This window comes from Drosophila erecta, unplaced genomic scaffold, assembly GCF_003286155.1.
Source record: "Drosophila erecta strain 14021-0224.00,06,07 unplaced genomic scaffold, DereRS2 tig00000092-arrow-pilon, whole genome shotgun sequence".
Lineage (NCBI taxonomy): Eukaryota > Metazoa > Arthropoda > Insecta > Diptera > Drosophilidae > Drosophila > Drosophila erecta.
The window spans coordinates 16,984,823-17,004,532 of NW_020825207.1; the positions used below are offsets into that span (position 1 = coordinate 16,984,823).

The window sequence follows — 19,710 nt, forward strand, 5'->3', positions numbered from 1 at the left end:
TAAGTAGGGTAGGGTAAAAGGGTATACCAGATTCGTTGAAAAGTATGTAACAGATATTTATTTTTATTTCTTTCCAATTCCTTCGATAAACACACAAGCCGCCAAAAACTGCCACGCCCACCCTTATGAAACTAATCAAAAATGTTGGTATTATGCCAAAAAGAATGTGGAATTTTCTAGCTCGCACTCCCACTAACGGGTATCCGATAGTTGGGAAACTCGACTACAGCGTTCGCTCTTGTTATTAGGTAGTATTAATATTTAGGACGAAATTGTTGACCTGATTAGCGTCCTAACTTTGAAGCCCTGACATGTCTGTCACTTTTAAATCTAAATATGCTGCTCGCATACTTGTTGCTGCTGAAAATTCCTTTGGTTTTGCCTAACAATATTACCACGAGTAATATCAACCATTATCACGAGCCAACCTACAGCCATCTGAGTTCGTATCTGGTATCGTTGCGGACTCGTAAATATATTCACTCTCCTGGAGATAATCACTTCTGCACCGGAGTTATCCTAACCAATCGCCATGTGCTTACCTCAGCACACTGCATTACGGAGTGGGTATAATACATATCTAATACATTATTTCATTGTTCACTATCCTCGAATGTATAATTAGCAAAAACGGTGTAATGATGAGCCCTAAACGGATTGTGGTGGCACTTTGCGCGGCTCTTTTTAAGACTCCGGAGTCGGAGGAATTTGTTGTAGATATTCATAATATGCTTATCCACCCGTACTACCAACGGAACCAGCACAATGATATAGCTATAATAAAACTGAAGAGGTATGTGAGGTTGGACGGCCATCACCTGGCCCCAGTTTTGCTTGGCAACTCCTCGCTGGAAGTGGGAAATGATTGCAAGACCATTGGTGGAAACTTCGGCGTACGAGTGGGTACTATTCAAAACTACTACTACTCAAAAGTTAATGCCACAGAAATCCTACTCCTTAGAGGCAAAGATTTGGATCATTCCATAGCATGTTGCTTGTGAATGTCGAACTGCGGCCATTCGACGATTGTCTGAAGGTGAAGAAGAGTCTAATGGATGCTAGGCCGGAAAACGAGGACCTCATATGTGTAAAGTCCATGGAGCATCAGATGTGCACCTCGGATTTCGGTGGTCCACTATTTTGCGATGGTCAGCTGTATGGGATAGCTCTGGGCTCCATCAATTGCTCCAGTTCAGAGCCAGTTTTCTTCAGTGACGTATCGTTCTACAACAGCTGGGTGACCAAAATGATATCGGGGGGCTTTATCGCAGCGAGATTTTCCATTTATTCCTACATCATTTTATTGCTCAACCTTATATGGAAACAGGACAGGGAAATATAACTCTCTCTAGAGAAAGGAAAAATTGACCGGCCCCTGCGAGCCATGGAAAATTGGGGAAAGCCCTAGGAAACTTTCGCCTGTATTGCACCTGTGCCACGTGTGGCACGTTCACTTTCCCCCGCCCAGAAAAACCGCACTGACTTTCCTTTCAACTCCAACAACCATATTTTCGGTTGTTCAACGCTTTTACACTTTTGCATTAATCAAGAAGAAAAGAAAACTGCCGAAAAAACTTAATAAATTTGTACATAAAACATGATTGATAAAGGCCATAAATAATCCCAATAATAAATAGAAAATTGGTCAAGAAAAAAGTAAAAGGCCGCGACACGGCAATTTGATGTAACAACCAATCATTATTAATAGCCACCAAACGCCGGAAAAAACCGACCCGTTAAGGTAACAAGAAATTGCACACACACGCGATAATATTGGCCGAAAAAGAAAAGCCAAAAGTTAACAATAACATGTCTGCGCTGAACTCTTGTTGCTTAACTCCCATTGACTTTGGGTTCAAGACTCGCTGTCAGTCGTCGAATGGAAAGCCAGCCATAAATCGCTAGTAATTATATTTTTTGTTGCTCTGCAATTGCCCGAATGCAGGTAGCTGGGTATCACAAAAGCTGATAAATCGATGCTGATAAATTGAAAATTACCAGCCAAGCGATATATAATGGTCTGGTTGATAAGCCCACAGATTGCACAAATATATACGTACTCGTGCATACAGCATTTGATTTTCCTTTTATAGTGCTGAAATTGCATACCAATTTGTGGTAGACAGCAGCCCGACTTGTGTGCCCAATTTGCTTTCTTCATTCTCTTTGAAAGCCAGCTAGATGTTGAACTTAGCAGTGGGATAAAAGAAAGTCGAAGGTGTCGTCATTAAGAAGAAAGCATTTATTAGGGATATAAATAGTTGAACCACCAAATGAAATACATCCTAATACCTAAAATTCGAATATTTTGCTTTATTGATATGTATAGTGCTTCAGTATAAAATATAAATGAAAAGGCATTTCACATGGGATAGGTAAAGTAAGTCGATTAAAACTAAGTGAATAATTTCATATAATTATAAAATGGTATACTTCATTCCACTGTACTCAAGGAAACGTAAAAAAAAACCAAATAAAACTGTAGTTGAAAAATCAAAGTACCCGAACACAAAATTCAAGTAAAAATCACGTTCCAAGCAAAAGACGCTAACGTGGCCGAAAAATAGGAAACAATAGCCACAACAGGGAGACGATGCATCGATATGGACTCACAGACCGAACTTGATTTTTATTGGGAAGAGTGAGGGCATTAAATTAAATCTATTTGTACAATTTACAGAGGGGAATAGCGAAGTGAAGTAAAGTGAAGTGATTTCTATGGCCACACACATGTGTGTGGCAAAAGCATACAAAAAAATCACTTAAAGTTGGGCCAACGTTTCCGCTGAGGCCACACCACTGAACTGGACAAACGTTGCTGCGAAAACTGCAGACATGGCATCAAATAAAACATGGGCACTGACGGAGGAGGAGAATCCAGTCGGGATCTGTAAATCCAACCCAGAGGACGACGATGGTCGTCCGAAATTTTCGCCGGCGAAAAAAGCTAAATAAATAAATATCACCAGCAGGGGGAATGGATAAAAAATAGATTTGTGCTGTGAATAAACCCATGGATACGTAGCATATGTCGATGACAGAGGGGAAATCGTGAAAAGTGTACTCAATAAAAATTGCCATGAGTAAGTTTGTAAATATACCTTCTTAACAAAGGTACAATTTATGCAACTTTTGATGAATTGAAAAGGGATAGGAACAGAATGTTTCGGTCTCGCAATATTGAGAAGAAAAAGAGCAAGCGATTAAGTGTATTTTTCAAAATAAAATTTGCAATTTGTATACAATTGACGTTTTATCACGCGCTCATCTCTATTCAATGCAACGTCTCGAGTTCGGGCGTTTGTTTTCATAGCTGTGAATGTGACATTGTCCAACTTCAACTTGCACGTTTTCCCCACATTTTGCAGCTTTTTTTTGAAACTCGAGCCACAGTTTGTTGCAATCCCCGTTTTTATTTGTGGGAGAAAGTGTGAAACCGATTTTGCTGACTCTGGACTCTGGAAATTCAAGCTGCAGCAAAACTTCTCGGCGGCATTTCATGCAGCCCTTTTGAGAACCCTAAGTGGTTTTATAGGGTCTACAAATTCCAGTGTGAAAAAACTGAAACAAAAAAAGCGCGGGAGTCTCATAAAAATATCACAAGCAGCAAAAAGGAGTCTGCCAGCGAAGCAGACAAAAAATGCACTCACAACTCAATTGTCAAAAGTTAAACGGCATCTCATGGGGCGGTCGAAAAGTTTCGAATTACATGGCCAGCTGGCTGACCCGCTTTTTAAAGTCGAATGCAAATGCTGTTGATTTTCCGCACGTTTCCGGCTGACCAAACAAAACTTCACTCACCCAGTCAGTCAATCCGTCATCCAAAAGCCAAAATGGGCAACGGGATCGAGCGGAGAAATCAATTCATTTTTGGCCAGCTGCAGCATTGGCTGCCCCTCTTAGCTGCCCCTTCTTTCACCTCATGTTCCCATCACTTTTAAGTTTGCAGCTGTTTTCGATGCCCCACCTCTCATATTTCTGCCACAATTTGCAGTTTGCGGCTTTCATTTACAGAAATTAGCCTGGCGATACACGAAGTGATTTATACCACGAACTCTAAACATTTTGTAAATGTTTTGTTAAATTTTGCGATTAATTATGCCTAATAAATCTTTTTGAACACATTTTGATACGTAGCTAAATTTCATTTAGACATTAAAGACCTTTGTTTAAACTTCGTCGTTGAAGGCATAACTCAACATAGATACATATGGATTTAAATAATATTTTTGGGCTTTTATAGTATTTCCTTGACATCCTAACTAAAGAGTTAGTCTTAACCAGCTTATATGCCTTCCTGAAACACAAAACCCAAGCAGACAATCTAGCTAAAATTAAAACCAAATCATTTAGTAGAATCTGGATAATCCTGAGTCGAAATTGCATTAGAAATTAGCCTCCACTGACAAACTTGCCCCGCCTTACCTAAAAGGCCAAAGTCGAGCAAACATACAACCAAGCAAACAAACAAACTCACTTTTGCTCGAACGTTTAATGCTCGACTTAGAAAATTACTCAAATGTCTTAATTGGCAAATGGAAAATGCTTAAAAAGAGTGGCAAGAAGCTGCAGTTGGGAGAACTTTGCGCAAACTTTTTCAACTGCAGCTATGGGAGTGGGAAAACATTTCCAAACAAAACCGACAAAAAAGAAAAAGAACGAACGAATAACTTAATTGAAACTTAATGAGAAAATGCAGCCGCATTGTTCGCAATGGCAAATGAAAAAACAAACTGAGATCTCTGGTTATGTGATGCGTATCTTAAAGATGCAAACGTGCAGGTGTCTCCCGCTAAATGCTACAGTCATTTGCCTGATTGCCGAGACATTAGGACAGCGTGTCGAGTGTTGCTTGGAACGTGCCGTTTTTTGTTGCCCCTCTGGCGAAAGACAATGCCTCGGATTATGCGATACCGAATACCCTGATACGAGATACCAGATACTTAAGTGAATTGCACAACAGCCACAACATAATCGCCCTTTTGTTTGCTTTTATCTTTCAGATGCACTCACCTGGGCCCAGGTGAACGTGGAACCCAACACAGCGCTCCTCAACGAAGGCGATCGCACTGAGCTGCTCTGCCGCTACGGCAGATCCATCAACTACTGCCGCATCGAGATTCCCGGCGAGCAGAAGGTCCTCAACCTGTCGCCGGAGTGGAGCAAGACCCCCGGATTCACGTACTTCGGAGCGGGTCTCACGGCCGGACAGTGCGGCGTCAGCATCGAGAGGGTCAAGGCCAGCAACAATGGCCAGGTCAAGTGCAGTCTGGGCGTCGAGGGAGAGGAGCTGTCGGGCACCATCGACCTGGTCGTGGCATGTAAGTACTCAGAAACCAAAGCGCTCTTATATACATTTTCGTAAGCTAGGTTCCCATTAAAAAGTGCTTTTTAAACATTATTTTCTCTATTTGCTCTCACCTTTCAGTGCGTCCGCAGCAGCCCATCATCGAGCTGCTGTCGCGGCCAAATCGCGAGGGCTACTTCAACGAGGGAACTGAATTCAGGGCCCGCTGCAGCGTTCGCGATGGTCGTCCGCCGGCGAACATCTCGTGGTACATCGACAACATGCCGGCCAACAAGCGGACCACTCCCCTGGAGGTCATGTCCTCGACCAACGACAACGTGGAGCTATCGACCTCCGTGCAGGAAATCCAGTGGCACCTGTCGCCCGAGGACAGCAACCGGAAACTGGTCTGCCGCTCCCACCACCAAACCGATCGCGAGAGTGTGCCGCCCCAGGAAGCTGCCTACATCATCAACGTGCGCTGTGAGTGTGCCAGCATACCTAACCGCTAATTAAGCCTGGGATAAACCAAAAGGCACTCATTAAGTCACTTCAGGCCAAACGCGCCAAATATTCCGCTTGGCTATCAAGCAGATGCATATATATCCCTTCTTCAAGGGAAATCTAAAATTGTTGTTGTCCAATAATATCACATTGCCTATATTCCAAGCTAGAAACCTTACTTATGCTTTTTGTTTATTTTGTATGAGTGCCTTTATAGTTTTGAGTAAATGAACTGGTGGATTTTAATCTTACAATCTAACACCTTCCCCAGACGCTCCCGTCCACCAGCCAGATGCCGCCGTGTATGGACTCTATCTCGAGCACACTGCCATTGTGAACATAACCATCCGCGCCAGTCCGCAGCCCAAGATCGAGTGGACCATCGATGGAGCAATCGTGGGGCAGGGACGCACCGACGGACGCTACTCGGCATACGAGCCGCAGTATCTGGGCAACGATGAGTACAACGTGACACTGGCCATTGCCGGCCTGACCCTGGAAGATACCACCAAAATCTACAATCTGCGGGCCAGCAATGAACTGGGACTGACGGACTACCAGGTGCGCATCAGTTCGTCAAGCAAACCGCCCAGCAGCAGCCTCGATGTGGCCGCAATCGTTGGCATTGTGGTCGCCGTTGCCGTTTTGGTCCTGGTCGTTTTACTGATTGTTTTTGCACGGGCTACTGGCCGATGGTGTTTTGGCGGTAAGTCGAACATGTTTTCGCGTTTCTTTATTTTTGGTTTTCCATACACACAATTTTGCTTATTTCGTGGGTGAAACATCGTCATTAGCCTCTCAGCCACATCAACAAAAACAACAGCAACACCATCATCATCATTATTACGACCATCCACCGCCACTATTGTCTCATCATCAGCTATGCTAACAATAAATTCTGGCTTTAGGTTCCCCCACCCAAACCGCTCCACTCCAGCACCCATTTCCCCCCGAAACTCCGCCACTCATCCTGCAACTCATATACGTACTCTTTGGTTTTTTGGGTGGGCCTTTGGCCCGGCGCTTCTGCCACAAACCGTTGTTAACTTTCGACACATTGTGCGGCTTTTAAATTTTAATTAGCGTTAACATAGCAGAAGGAGCAGCTGAGCGGGCGGATGAACGCAGCAGCCCTAAAAATTCATCTAATTAAAAAAATTGCACTTGACTTTTCCGGTGAAGTTTTTGTGGAAAATTATCTTTGGAAAGTATGTGGCTCGGGCAACAAAACCCAATGTGGAGCACATGATTTAGAAAAACGCAGAAGACCTGGGGCTTAAAAAAATTCAAAAGGAATTGGTTTAATTTGAAAAGGTAGTTGAAAAGTTGATAAAAGTGGACACGAGTCAGGAGACAAGGTTAAGGTGAAAATTAAAACAAATTGATTAATTCAGTAACCATGCTATCTAAAGTGATATTCTCAATACTTAAATATAAGTGTAGCTCACTTTATTTTTATAAAAATCTAGTCGCCTATAAACGTGTTATAATAAAATGTGAAACACAATTCGAAATATGTAACCAGCTGAAGCAAAATAATGTACTTGGCGCCCAACCAAAATAAACTGCCTAATCATATACCTAAGTTTAACAAAACAATTGTACAACTCTCCGAGAAAAAGTGTCTACAAATGACAACAACAAGAAGAGCTAACATTGAAAACAAAAATTGGTCACTAAACTTGCCGAGAAAAATTCCAAATTATGTGTAAAAACGTGTTTTTGGCTATGTAAAAAAATATGTAAAGATAAATTGTATTTCTCTGTTTCTTAATGCTTTCCGAACTTCTTGCCTGATAAGCTTTTTGGTAAATGGACTAACCTCGACTTTAATATGGAATTTTGGTATCTTCGAGATCGAAATCTTCTCGCTCTGTCTCTCCTTCCTCCGCCCTTCCCTTTCTCTCTCTTTCTCTCTGCACACAAAGCTAAATGTTAGTTCTTGTTGTTGTCGTTTTTACAGGCGCCACTCTAAACACGGACATCGGCCCCGATTCCGAGGCCCAAATCCATCCGGAGTTCAATGACGACGAGGAGCTGGATGGTCGCGATAATGGCGATGAGCATATCGACACCACCCAGCAGTCGGAGGAGGCCACGCCCCCCGTAACAGATAAATTGGAGGCGCAAAAGAAGGCGGATCTGAAGAAGAGTGCGGCAGCCACAGCGGCAGCGGTTATTGCCGCTGGAAATGGCAGCCAGCACAACTTAAATGGGATCGAGGCTCCCAAGCCGCCAAATACTTCCGTTTGAGCCGTTTAGGCCGCCTTCGCCTGCGCCCCAACAAAGGGGCGTGGCTCTTGGCCAGTTAGCTGTGTGCCCCATTTGCTGAAAGCAGAAGGGAAAAGAAACAAAATCGAATAATATATATCCTTACCACTCTTGCTCTCAAATAGTTGCTCTCTCATACAAGTTACAGAAATCTCGAAAGGCGCACAACAAAAACGTATATTTAATTTTACTATAAACAAAACAAAAGCAACAATTTACCTTAGGCCAAGTAATTTTAAGTGACCAATTTTCGTGAAACCGCGAGTCTCGCAAAGCCTTGAATGTCCCTTGTCCACTCGAAAACAACTAAAACAAAACTTAAATAATATAAATTACGAATAATAAATCAACAATGTCCCATTTATTGTATTATATTTTGTCCAGCAATATTGATGTTCATCCATGTATTTATTTAAGCTATAAGAGCTGCCAGCATTTTGCATTTTGCGTATTCTAATTTTTATTTTTTGTCGATTGGCAATTTCAATCAATTTGAACGTGGCAAGCAACGCAAATTAGAAAATTAAACATGCCTATGATTTATTTTAATTAGTTATCTGCTTCACACTTGTGTTTTTTTATGTTCTTTGGTAATTTTAGCAAGACGAAACAAATAAACAAAAACATGAAAAATACAAATTTGGTTCAAGTTAAAGTTTGGTGTGGCATAATGTGCGCTGATGATGGTGTTGTCAGGTGGGGTACCCATTCCCTGATCATTAATCATGAAAATCATTTTTACCTAGTATGCATATGACTCTGCAAGTATTTTACATATACCTAAAAGATTTTCGAAATTTCTCTTCACAGGCAAATCAATCAAGACGCCCACAAACGAAACGTAAGTACAGTGAACTCTCCACCAGTCTATCAAATGTCAAAATAAGTTCAGTAGAGTGCTATAAAACAGACGGGGCAGGCCATACAATCGTAAACTGTTTTCACGGATCCACAACTAACCCGTCGACGGTATCTGGTTTGCTTGAACTCGCTTAATTTTCAAAGCCATTAATCTGCATCCATTAGTTTGATGTTGCGTAGCTCGGATGTGTGTTTGTTTGTCTACTTGCATGTGTCTCTTGAGTCGCTTTAATTTTCGATCTTACATTAACCGTATGCCGAATAAGCAATCATCCATAGATATACATATGTAGCGCAGCTCATTGCCAATCTAGGTTAGTTCATAGTTCATTTATAGTCGAAATTCAACTTAAACTTAAGCACACGCATACCCATAAGCACACTACACACTACACACCACATTTGATAAGTCAAAAAAACGAAATCCAAATTCTAATTTCGTAAAAGCAAATCAGTTTAAAATGTCTCACGCTGTCTCACACACACCATACACACATACATGAGATACACTTGTGAACTTTCACTATAAAACGCTCGCTAGTCGCTCTGCCACGCCCACTGTGCTCGCCCGCCCACCAGAAAAAATAAACAAGAAGTGTCGGTCTCGCTCTGTCTCTGTCTCTCTCTCTTACCCTCTGAACATCATGAAGCTCTCTTGCTCTGTCTCACGCATTTACTAAAATGTCAAAAATGTCGCTGTCCCAGTCATTCAACAAAAACAAAAGGCAAAAAAAAGAAGCCACCACAAAATATGCATTGAATAAAAAACAACTCTATAGTGTTAGAGCCACTTTGCTAATGCATCACAACAATAATAAATAACAACAAAATGCTGAACCACAGAAAGAAACGAAAACAAACTTCTTGCTATGTTTTGTCTTCTTTTTCTACTACTTTCATATGGACAACGACCCACCGAAAACCCCTCAAAAATGTGTGATGGATCCCTAAATTGATTTTTTCCTTAAACATTTAAAAAACATATCGATGATTCACAATCAATCAACCAATCCTGCGTAAATAGTGAGATCGATAGGCAACTGGAGTTGGGCGCCCAGCAGAATCAAGGGCAAAACGTAGCCCTCTTGGAAACCCCCAATGGCATAACCTTGTTGGGAGCCAGTAAACTGCGCGAGGTCAACGGAAATGGCCAGCAGGATCGGTTGTCGGTTGTGGAAAGACGCCACCACGATGAAGATGACAGCTTTGAGTACGGAACGGATCGGGAGAGCAGTGTCTATAACCCCACCACGCGACCTCTGAAGAGCATTCTGATGAGCCAGGCGGCCGGACGCAACTCCCGGAGCTATGGCAGCGATAAGGAGGATGGCAACGAGAATGCCGATCTGCTGCAGAAGGGAAACCAGCTGGGGATTCCCGAATCGCGCTTCTCCCGCTGGCTGCCCAAGGATCAACGTGAGCTGATCGAGAAGCAGGCGATGTTGCTTTCGGGAAGGGGCAAGTCCCCGGCGCCGGCCACTCCCCCCAAGCCACAGAGACCGCAAGTCGGAGGCGTAAATGGCACACATACCACTAGCACTAACACTGCCACAACGACGACGACACCGACGACGCCGACGACGCCAAAGTTGCCACAGGAAACGGAAATCTGAGCGTGCGCGCGTGTGTGTGTGTGCGCACATGGCGCTCGTATTTATTTATTTCTTTTTCGGTACAGGAAACGCCCAGCAGGATTAACAATGGAGCAGTTTTGTGACCATCGGGAACTTTTAGGGGGGCAGCCAAAAGTGTCAGGAGTTACAGCTGATGTCTCAGAGCCAACTCAACCTATAAAAATTAAGCTTAGCAGGCATAGGCAAACCATTTCACAACCCCATTTATCAAATGAGAGCACCATGATGTGAAAGGATTCCTATTTTACGAGTGGTTACTGTTTGCTAAGTAATTTTAGCAAAGTATTTCCATTATTTCCAACCGGAATATGAATATGAAAACCTCTTCCTATAATAACTGGGCTTAATAATTAATAAGTAAGGTGGAAAAAGTTGTATATAGTGATGGTTTAAAAAGACTAGGCTGATATATTTCCTATTTGCTGATATTTGGATGATTCCCAGTAAATTCCCAGATGAAAACCTAAAGAAAGATTAGAAAAGTTCCATCGCAAAACTGACCCCATATTAGATTCTAAGCTTGGTAATAACTCACGAAAGTCTATTTTCCTGAACAACAAAACACAAACGAAACATTAAGCCTTTAATAAATTAACGAAACTGATTTATTTCATAGAGATTAAGCCGGCATGAAATTAAGTTTTTATCGAATACTATTAAACGAAAGAGTTTGCATGGCAAGCATGAAGCAACAAATAATTGTTTTGCGCATATATAATATTTTTAGTAGTCACTGTAGAACAAAGTCGTCAAATGAGATATCTATCGATCATATATAGAATGTGAAACAGTGTTCAGTCTAGACTCGCACAATGTACTGTAAGAACGAAAAAACAGCTTCCACTAAATTTCGATCGTTTTAGTTGGTTTAAGTTCGAGTGCCTAAAACTAAAAATAATGTTAGTAATTAAACACACGAACGATATAAAATAGTTAGACTTTTGTACGTGTTCTTTTCTTATTATTTTTTACAAAACGTATGTTTAATATTTAACAACAATAAATATTGTTAAAAGTGCGATAGCTTCCTGTTTTGGATTTATTTATTTTGCGAATGTCTGAATAAGTATGCGTGTGTGAAAGGCAAGCCTTGAATACAAGGAAATTATGTAAAGTTCACCGGACCCCTGAAAGGAAATTGCTAACAATGCAGCATATCAAAGAGGATATCCCCGTACAATATTCCATTTTCCATAACAAAAGCAAAATCATTAAAATACGACAGAAGCGTTTCACGCAATAAACATTTCACATATGAGAGACAAACTTGCCACGCCTGAAAACAACACAAACTCAAGCACGAACACAGCACAGACACGGCACACACTGCTAGCAAAATGTATCCATCAGATACTTGTTGAGCTGGCCCAGACAGCAGGCAGACATTCAAATGAGCCAAAAATATTTATAGAATATAGATGAAACTCATTTTGGCCAAGCGAAAGCAATTTACTTGGCCAGCCCACGCCGAACGGAGGCCAAAATGGGGGATGGAACTGGTTAAAGGGTCCAAAAAAGGTCAAATGCGGATTAAATTTTCCATATGCCATTTCGTACGGGTATTAGGTGTGGCACAGAGCAGAGTAATTTGTAGCCTTCTATCATAAATTCGAGGTTGCTTAAGCATTGGACATTAAAGAATTAGTAGTCTTAGGGCTTGACTTTGGATATCGTTTAATCAGAAATATATATTATGAGCCACAAAACGACAGTGATAAAACATATTATTTTAGAAAACATATGCATTTTAAGTAACATTTTGTTATCTCTGTGTTAGAGAGGGTTACAATTATTTAAAAGCCGGTTCGACTTAATTGAGTTATATGGGCTATATGGCAAATGTGTGCTTTTCCGAGTACTTTTCAAATAAAATGAGATTTTAACCTTTTTACTCGAATACTTGCTTTCCCTAACACAATTTGGGTTTTAATGGTCCACACACGAACAACAATAACAATTACGACATAACCAAAACACAAGTTCTTAAACCCACTAACAACCACCAGATAAGGTTAGATCCAAAAAGACAGAAAGCTGCAGAGAAAGGAGTTTTAACCACACGACTAACACCGAACACTACAATGGCTATCTTTTGTTAACTTATATTTTACGGGAAGAAATTCGCACAGCAGCGCACAGTAATAAGTATAATAAAAATAAACAGAAACATAAACATAAACTTTCATACCAAAACAAAATCATGAACCCATCCAAAACCTCCTCACAATTTCACAACCGACAAGCAGCAGCGACACCGAGAGCGCCGATATAAAAGCCACGTCAACAGCCACGGCCACAACCACCATGGGCGGAGTGGGCGTGTCGGCCGAGGATGAGGAAACCGTTAACGAACAGGAGAGCCCGCAGGAACAGCAACAGCAGCAGCAGCAGAAGAAGGCCAAGAGATTGCCCGCTTTTGCCGCGGCAATTTTGAGGCGTTTCAATGAAAAGGACTCGCGGAAGTTCAAGGACAATCAGGAGTCGTTGAATATTGTAGAGGGAAGCGTTCAGGAGATTCCAGCGACCAATAATGCCATCGATGGCAATGACAATGAACCAAAGGTATTGAAAAATGTTCCCGATTCCGTCCTTTCCATCTTCTCTTTCCAACTTCTCTGTTTTTAGCTGGGCACACAGAAAATAATATCTTTAAAAACCAACAGACAATCGATATTTTTTCCTGTTGATATCCATAAAATAAAAAATTAAATTATTTGATTTATGATAAAGCCTTTTAAATGTTTAAGACTGTTCTGATGGAAGAACCATCTCAATGCACAATTCCGTGCACTTTTTAGATATCGTCAATATTTAAATATTTTTATCAAACATCTTTCTATTTAGAAATTAAAAAGCTTAGAAAATACATTAAAAAATTACCTATGCAGTAAATTCTTATAGTCACAATGGTAGAATAAATATAATGTCTGAATTTCCTTCCAAGTTGATTTAATATAGAATTAATCTAGATTATACATCTTTTCTCGTATATGTATTAAATGTGTGCGTGTGTTTGAGTGCGAGCTATATTCACCTTAAGCTTAGCATAATACTTTTATCTTAGACACAAGCTTTAAGCAAACTTTAAATTCGTTATTTTACAATTTTCCTTTTGCTATCATCACAAATTTTTCTACATAATTTTCTTTGCCATTTTCTGCTCTTTCCGTTGAAAAACAAAAAAAAACCAACCGCATGCCAAATAAAATCCGTTGTTGTATAACTTTGTATATAAACGCAAATAAAGGCTATAGTTTGGCAGAGCACCTCTCCAGTGTGGACATTTAAGTAAAGAAAAGCAATAAGCAGTTGAAAAAGGTATAACAAATTCCCCTATATAGAACCTACAATTCTTACGTTCTTCTGTGAATATGCTCCCATATTAGAGAAGTACTAAAAGAATCTTTCATTTATTTCCAAAATACAGCAAGACAAACAACTCGTCTATGCTGAACTTGTACTAAAGCCAGCCAATGAGGCGACAACAGCAACAGCAACAGCAACAACAACACCAGCAACAGCAGCAGGAGCAGCAGCAACAACAACACCAGAGGGCTCCGGAGTCGGGGTCAAAAGTTCAACGGAATACGCCGAAATAGTCTATGTGCAGAAGGGAGGCGAAGGAAAAAAGTAATCTACCCCATCAATATAAATCCCTGGGAGGCTGACACAAGTAACAAATAACAGATGAATGCACAAATTAAAGAGCAGAAACGTAAACGGAAACCCAGTGCAGCATAAAAATAAACTCTACATTGATATTAAGAATGCAAAACAAAAAGTGAACAAAATGTCAAAAGTGGTTTTTCAAAAACTTCTTGAATGTGTGTACTAAAATCTAAAGAAATGTGAAACTAAGAACATAAAAGCGTAAACATAAACTTATACAGAATAAACTTACTTCTCCGCACAGAAATCTCGACACAAGATACACCCTCGCAATCAGAACCCCTCCTCCTCCCTCAGCCCACACATTAAATCAAATTTACAACAAGATAAAAATAACGAGAACCTTAAAAAAGCTAAAAGAATATTTGCAACAAAAAAACTAAATATATATAAATAAAATTTACATAAACATAGGCAAGAAAAAGAAACCATTTGAAAATCTCAATTATTTACATAAATGTCTCGCATTTAAGCTAAATGTAAAGTTAAGACAAGCAAGAAGCAAGAAAAATATGAAAATATGCGAAATTTAAGAAAACCTATTTCAACCGTCTTTAAATTATTTTTACGCAAACATTTTTTACACATCGCCGTTTCGAATATGCAAAATTAGGAACAGTAACTATTTAGGCAGCCAGAAAAAGCATTTAAACAAATTAAGGAATAAATTAAAAAGGGAAAGTATTCACCGAAATCTCTAACAACTGAAAGTATTCTATCATAAATAATTTTGTTCTTATCTCTTATCTCTTGACGACGTCCATCCAATTTCCTTACAACTGGCAATTAATGTTATTATTTAACACTTTTTACACAATTACGTATTAATTAATTATTGAATAAGTTAAGTGCATAAATAAATTACAATGTACTCTCATGATGACGATTGATTTTTGTAAGTTATGATTTGTATAAAGTTAAGCTGAACAAGAAACTTTTTGAATAAAATTCTTTACCGTATGAGCTCCGTGTGTATTTTATTCGAGTCCCAGTAAAATGTTCCATTGCTGCATACAATATGTAAGTATTTATTTAACCATAAGTCTCAGCATAAAATTCTGGGCAATCCATTATCAAAGGCTGACTTATCAATAACAGAATTTCTTGTCCAATGCCAAAGTTAAAGGTAAAAGAAAGCTAGTTAAATGGAATGTCAAGTTTGGAAGTAAATTAAAATTGCAGTTCAAGCTGCCGGCAAAAGTTCTCTGTGGCATTTCAAGCACCGGAAGGCTCACAACAGATAGTCAATTACACTAAGTAAAAACACACTTCTGATCGGATCTGCAACGGAAAGAACGATAATCATATCGCATTATTCATAGTCGCATGACCCCGAATGTATTTTGGCTAATACCGAAAGAGAGAGGAAACAATAATAATAAAATATGGCAAAGTTTTGCAGTTGACTTGGCTTTCTCCACTGGCGGATTTTGGTATCTGGCTGTGGCTGCTTGTCAGTCAGTCAGTCAACTGCTCAGTACTGCGGCTCCCTCAACTTTTTCTGACATTTCAATTTATAAAGCTCAAAATCTGCACGCGTTACCCGAAGCGTCGCATTTTACATTAGACAAAAACTGAGCGAACCTCGTATATTTTATTTTCGCCAGTTCTAGGGGCTGCTTTACTTTTTCACTGAGTTTCACCGCGATGGCTCGAAAGTAAAATACAATTTTGCTGTTTTTCCTTTGTTTCATGCCAAATGCAGTACATTGAAATATACTTGAGGGCGAATGAAATGAAACTTTCAAGGCTTGTACAATGCACTCTCAGCGAAATGGGAAACGAGGTACTTTCATTTGCATTTGGATAGACCGCCAAAAAATTCACTAAAGCGTTTCCATCGTGAGTAGAACTATCAAAATATACTAAGTGTTCACCATTTGTTTTATCATTTTAATGATTGCATAACTTGAAATATGTATACCCTAATTTCAAAAGTATGTATCTAAATTCAATTTCTAAGCCCCCCGTCGGCTATCCGTCTACCTTTAATCCATATTCCTGCCACAAGGCATATTGTTAATTATGTAATCAGGCTTAGAATCCGCGACGCATTAATTTCGCTTAATTAGTTTGCCATTCGCAGTCAACTGACTAGAAACCAGGTTGGGTTGCACGTGCTGCTGCTCAAATTGCATATTAATAAACAATGTTTCGGGCATTGATTCAATTACCAGTTAACCTACAACCGCCCATAAATATGCATGCAACGTCAGTTTGTTGTCCACTAACTAACCAAATGCGAATTGCTCTTCAGCTCAGAACTGCAGGTTCCCGCAATCTGCATACCATTCGGCACAACAACTGCTCTAAAGTTTCTCCATTCTGAAACAATAATGACAACAACAACTGTCATTAGATGAACAAACTGAACTCAGGAGGAGCAAGAAAATATAGAAGGCGGAAAAAGACAAATAAAAATCAAACGAAAATCCAAAATCAAGGGTCGAGCAAACTCTGCAGCAGCAGGGGAATCAACAAAATCCCCAAAAATATGCAACACAAAAGTTTTTGCTCCCCTACAAGCCGTTTTCTTGTTTCAGGTGTTGCCTTGCCAGCTAGTTGGCAACGGTGCGGATACGTAATGTCAAAGCAGCAATCCAAATAAGAAATAAAAATAAACTTGTGACTCACTTATTACTACTTATAAACAAATAGTATACTACTATACAACTCATAGTATAGATCCATGTTCTACATAAATAAAGACCTATTACCCAAACATACTAAATAACCTTGATAGTCTTGATCTTAATAATCTTGAAGTTAAGTAACGATTTAAATGGCGGGCAGATTATAAATTGAAATTACATTTTTTATTGCTTTTTCTCTGCGTGACCCAATTCATCAATTTTACATTTTAGCTATGCAATCTTTTGCTCCAGTTTACAGCAATTGGATTCAATCGACACACGGAACACAAAACCTGAAACCTGTACGCCGTTCAATTCCTTGCAAAGCTTTCAGAAAACAGCTGTTCTTGTAAGTCCTTATCAGAAGCTTTCAGTCCACAAAACGGTCTCTTCGCTGAATAAAGAGAAAGTGTAAGAGCAATTGTGGATGGTAAGCTCTGAGTGGTGAATACTCTTACCTTACAAGCTTTTAAGAGAGCTCAAGAACATTTCGAGGTTCTGAAAGGCTTAAAATGAGTAAATAGAGCTAAAAAACTAAGTCATTTGGACAATTGTGACAATTACTGTGGCAGGCACACCAAATTGGAGCTCTTAAAGTTCTCACAGCTTTATTCAGAGCAAGTCACAAAGTTACCGAAAAACCGAAAGAGATATTAAGCTGAATGCCAAACACATAAAGGAACTGTGCCACTCGAACAGCCCGCAAGCTTTTTCCACTGTCATTCATAATTTGCACTGGTTGCCATTTGTTGGCCAGCAACAGGTCTGATTAAATGCTCTTTCCAAAGGATGCACACAAAACATCAATATGAGAAACTTTTATAACGAATTATCCCTGACCGCAGTCCAATGTAAATTTGGCAAACTTTTAGGTCAGTTTTTCTGAAAAACTCCTACAATTGCGCTTGATTGCCACAAATTGCGTAAATTAAAACGCGAGAAATACTAAAAATAATAAAACGGATAAGGAGAGGGCAAGACGGAAAAGAGCTCAAACTTTTGTTATTTTGCTCCCGAAAGGGCAACGGGGCGCATACTTAATTATAATACGAGCTGTTTATACAACGCTTTCCCACTCAGCTCGCCATCTACAATGTTGTGGTTTCAATATAAGCAGAAAAACAAAAGCAGTGCCTTATGGAAGGGACACAATTAATTACAATTTGGCAGAAAAAGAATTCATAGAAAAGTCAAGAAACAGAAGCAAACTGTGCAACAAGTTTAACTTTTCCTGCAAGTTTGGTCAGTGAAAATGTATTACATATATATGTAAATACTTTCTAAAAAAAAAGGAAGTCCACAGAATTGTTGCGAAGGTATCAAATAAACTTTTGCTTTTCTGAACCGCAACCTATACAGCTGAAAATGAGAGTGATGAATTTGATTGAAGAACTTGTCGGCTGCCAGCGGTACGATATTAAGTAACCAAGCTTAAGATTATTTTATGGAAATTATTTTATTGGAAAATGCTGGAAAATATACACTCGAATATCAAAAAAGGAATCAGACTTTGTGTTTTATATTAAAATTAATTACAAATAATTGATATTTAAATAAAGCTTATGTGAAAACTTAAATAGTTATTTATACTCCGTATTGCTTTTAGTTTTTGGCAGCAAGAAAAGTGCATCCACTAGGCCTGAAAAGATTTAAAGTCAACCCGACTCAAATTTATTTCGCATATACCAAAAGCATCGCTCAACTCGACTGACACTTTCGTTAGCCATTCGGAAAAACCCTTTCCCTTTTTCATCTCTCTGTCGCCTACTCATTTCATGCTACATTAAATATTTATACCCAAAAATGTTTGACCCCCATAGGGCCGCCGCATATTTGTGGTTTTCTGTGTGTGTTTTTTTCGAATTTCATGTGTGCTGCCATTACATATGTGCGTTATAATATTCGCATGCAAATGTGGAGTGTTAGGCAAGTGCATGGAATATTATTTACATTTTTGAGGTTGCTAAAATAATTTTAATGAACTCAGCATCTCCTGGAAAGCGGGGCACAAATCTAGAGCAGCTAAAACTGGGCTTCCGAGTGGGTCAAAAGTTGTTTTTTTACCCCTTTTCCGTGGCCATTTTCAGTGACATTCAATTTGGAAAATGTTCTCGGTGCTGCGGCTTGGGGCGCGGAAATTGAAAATGTTGTGCTGTCTCACACACAAAACTGAAATGCGGCAAGACATTGTCGGGGCATGTCGGTTAAACAATTCTGTTTGCTGATTTCCTTTTCAAGCGCCCCGCCGGATGCCCGCAACTTTTGATGCTGCCATTATAATTAGGCTCAAATTGGTGCACTTTGCTTTGCATTTTAATTACTCAACAACAGCTCGAGAGGAAGAAAGGCATCTCGGAAATGTTGCACAATTAGAGCGAGAGTGAAAACGAAAACGAAGACGAAACGAAAACGAAAAGGAAAATAGCACGAACGGAGCATCGCTAACAAGTTGCTGCCTCGCTGCCTTGTCATGGGCTGCCTGTTTCGTCCTTCCACTGTCACACCCACGCCCACCACCCACCACCCACCACCCACCGCCCCTGCCCCACGCCACGCCCCCTTCGAACGCCCACCGGCAGTCGTCAGAGTAGCATTTCAAGCAAAGTATTTAATTTCCACATCATACACACGGCCGCCCAGGCAAACAATGAGGGGCGAAAACATAAAATGTGTGCCAAGGCGAAGGCTGCCAGCTGATGGTCCATTCAACCCAGCAGAAGAGGAGCAGTGGCCTAAAATAAAGCCACCTTATTTTCCTAGAACCGAAGAAAGTTTTTGAAATTTTCCAGAAATTGAACAATTAATTATATGAATTCCTGATAAGTCTAATTTAAGCCCCAACTGGGTTATG

The 19,710-nt window shown here is 40.0% G+C and overlaps 2 protein-coding genes across 3 annotated transcripts; both read left to right on the forward strand.

Annotated features, from left to right (window-relative positions):
• Nucleotides 1-312: 312 nt before the first annotated feature.
• On the forward strand, nt 313-1,633 carry LOC26526880 (trypsin-3). 2 transcript variants are annotated; one of them, XM_026980913.1, is made up of 3 exons: nt 313-563; nt 626-903; nt 962-1,633. In XM_026980913.1, exons 1-3 carry the CDS (start codon nt 337-339, stop codon nt 985-987), a joined length of 531 nt encoding a protein of 176 aa, XP_026836714.1. In that variant the 5' UTR covers nt 313-336; the 3' UTR covers nt 988-1,633. The 2 variants fall into 2 exon arrangements, with proteins under 2 accessions (XP_026836714.1, XP_015012871.1); XM_015157385.2 differs by having other exon boundaries at nt 626-899.
• Nucleotides 1,634-4,768: 3,135 nt separating this feature from the next.
• LOC6549614 (fasciclin-3) lies at nt 4,769-11,578 on the forward strand. The gene is made up of 6 exons (XM_026980259.1): nt 4,769-4,864; nt 4,964-5,321; nt 5,429-5,770; nt 6,063-6,497; nt 8,873-8,903; nt 9,948-11,578. Exons 1-6 carry the CDS (start codon nt 4,769-4,771, stop codon nt 10,534-10,536), a joined length of 1,851 nt encoding a protein of 616 aa, XP_026836060.1. The 3' UTR covers nt 10,537-11,578.
• The last annotated feature ends 8,132 nt before the right edge of the window (nt 11,579-19,710 follow it).

Excerpts from the sequence above, each read along its gene's own strand:
- LOC26526880 (XM_015157385.2), top strand. The coding sequence starts at position 337 with ATGCTGCTCGCATACTTGTTGCTGCTGAAAATTCCTTTGGTTTTGCCT. Across the intron at positions 564-625 it reads TCAGCACACTGCATTACGGA|CAAAAACGGTGTAATGATGA; the intron begins GTGGGTATAATA and ends ATGTATAATTAG. Across the intron at positions 900-961 it reads GTGGAAACTTCGGCGTACGA|AGGCAAAGATTTGGATCATT; the intron begins GTGGGTACTATT and ends CCTACTCCTTAG.
- LOC6549614 (XM_026980259.1), top strand. The coding sequence starts at position 4,769 with ATGCAAACGTGCAGGTGTCTCCCGCTAAATGCTACAGTCATTTGCCTG. Across the intron at positions 4,865-4,963 it reads AGTGTTGCTTGGAACGTGCC|CCACAACATAATCGCCCTTT; the intron begins GTTTTTTGTTGC and ends ATTGCACAACAG. Across the intron at positions 6,498-8,872 it reads TGGCCGATGGTGTTTTGGCG|GCAAATCAATCAAGACGCCC; the intron begins GTAAGTCGAACA and ends TTCTCTTCACAG.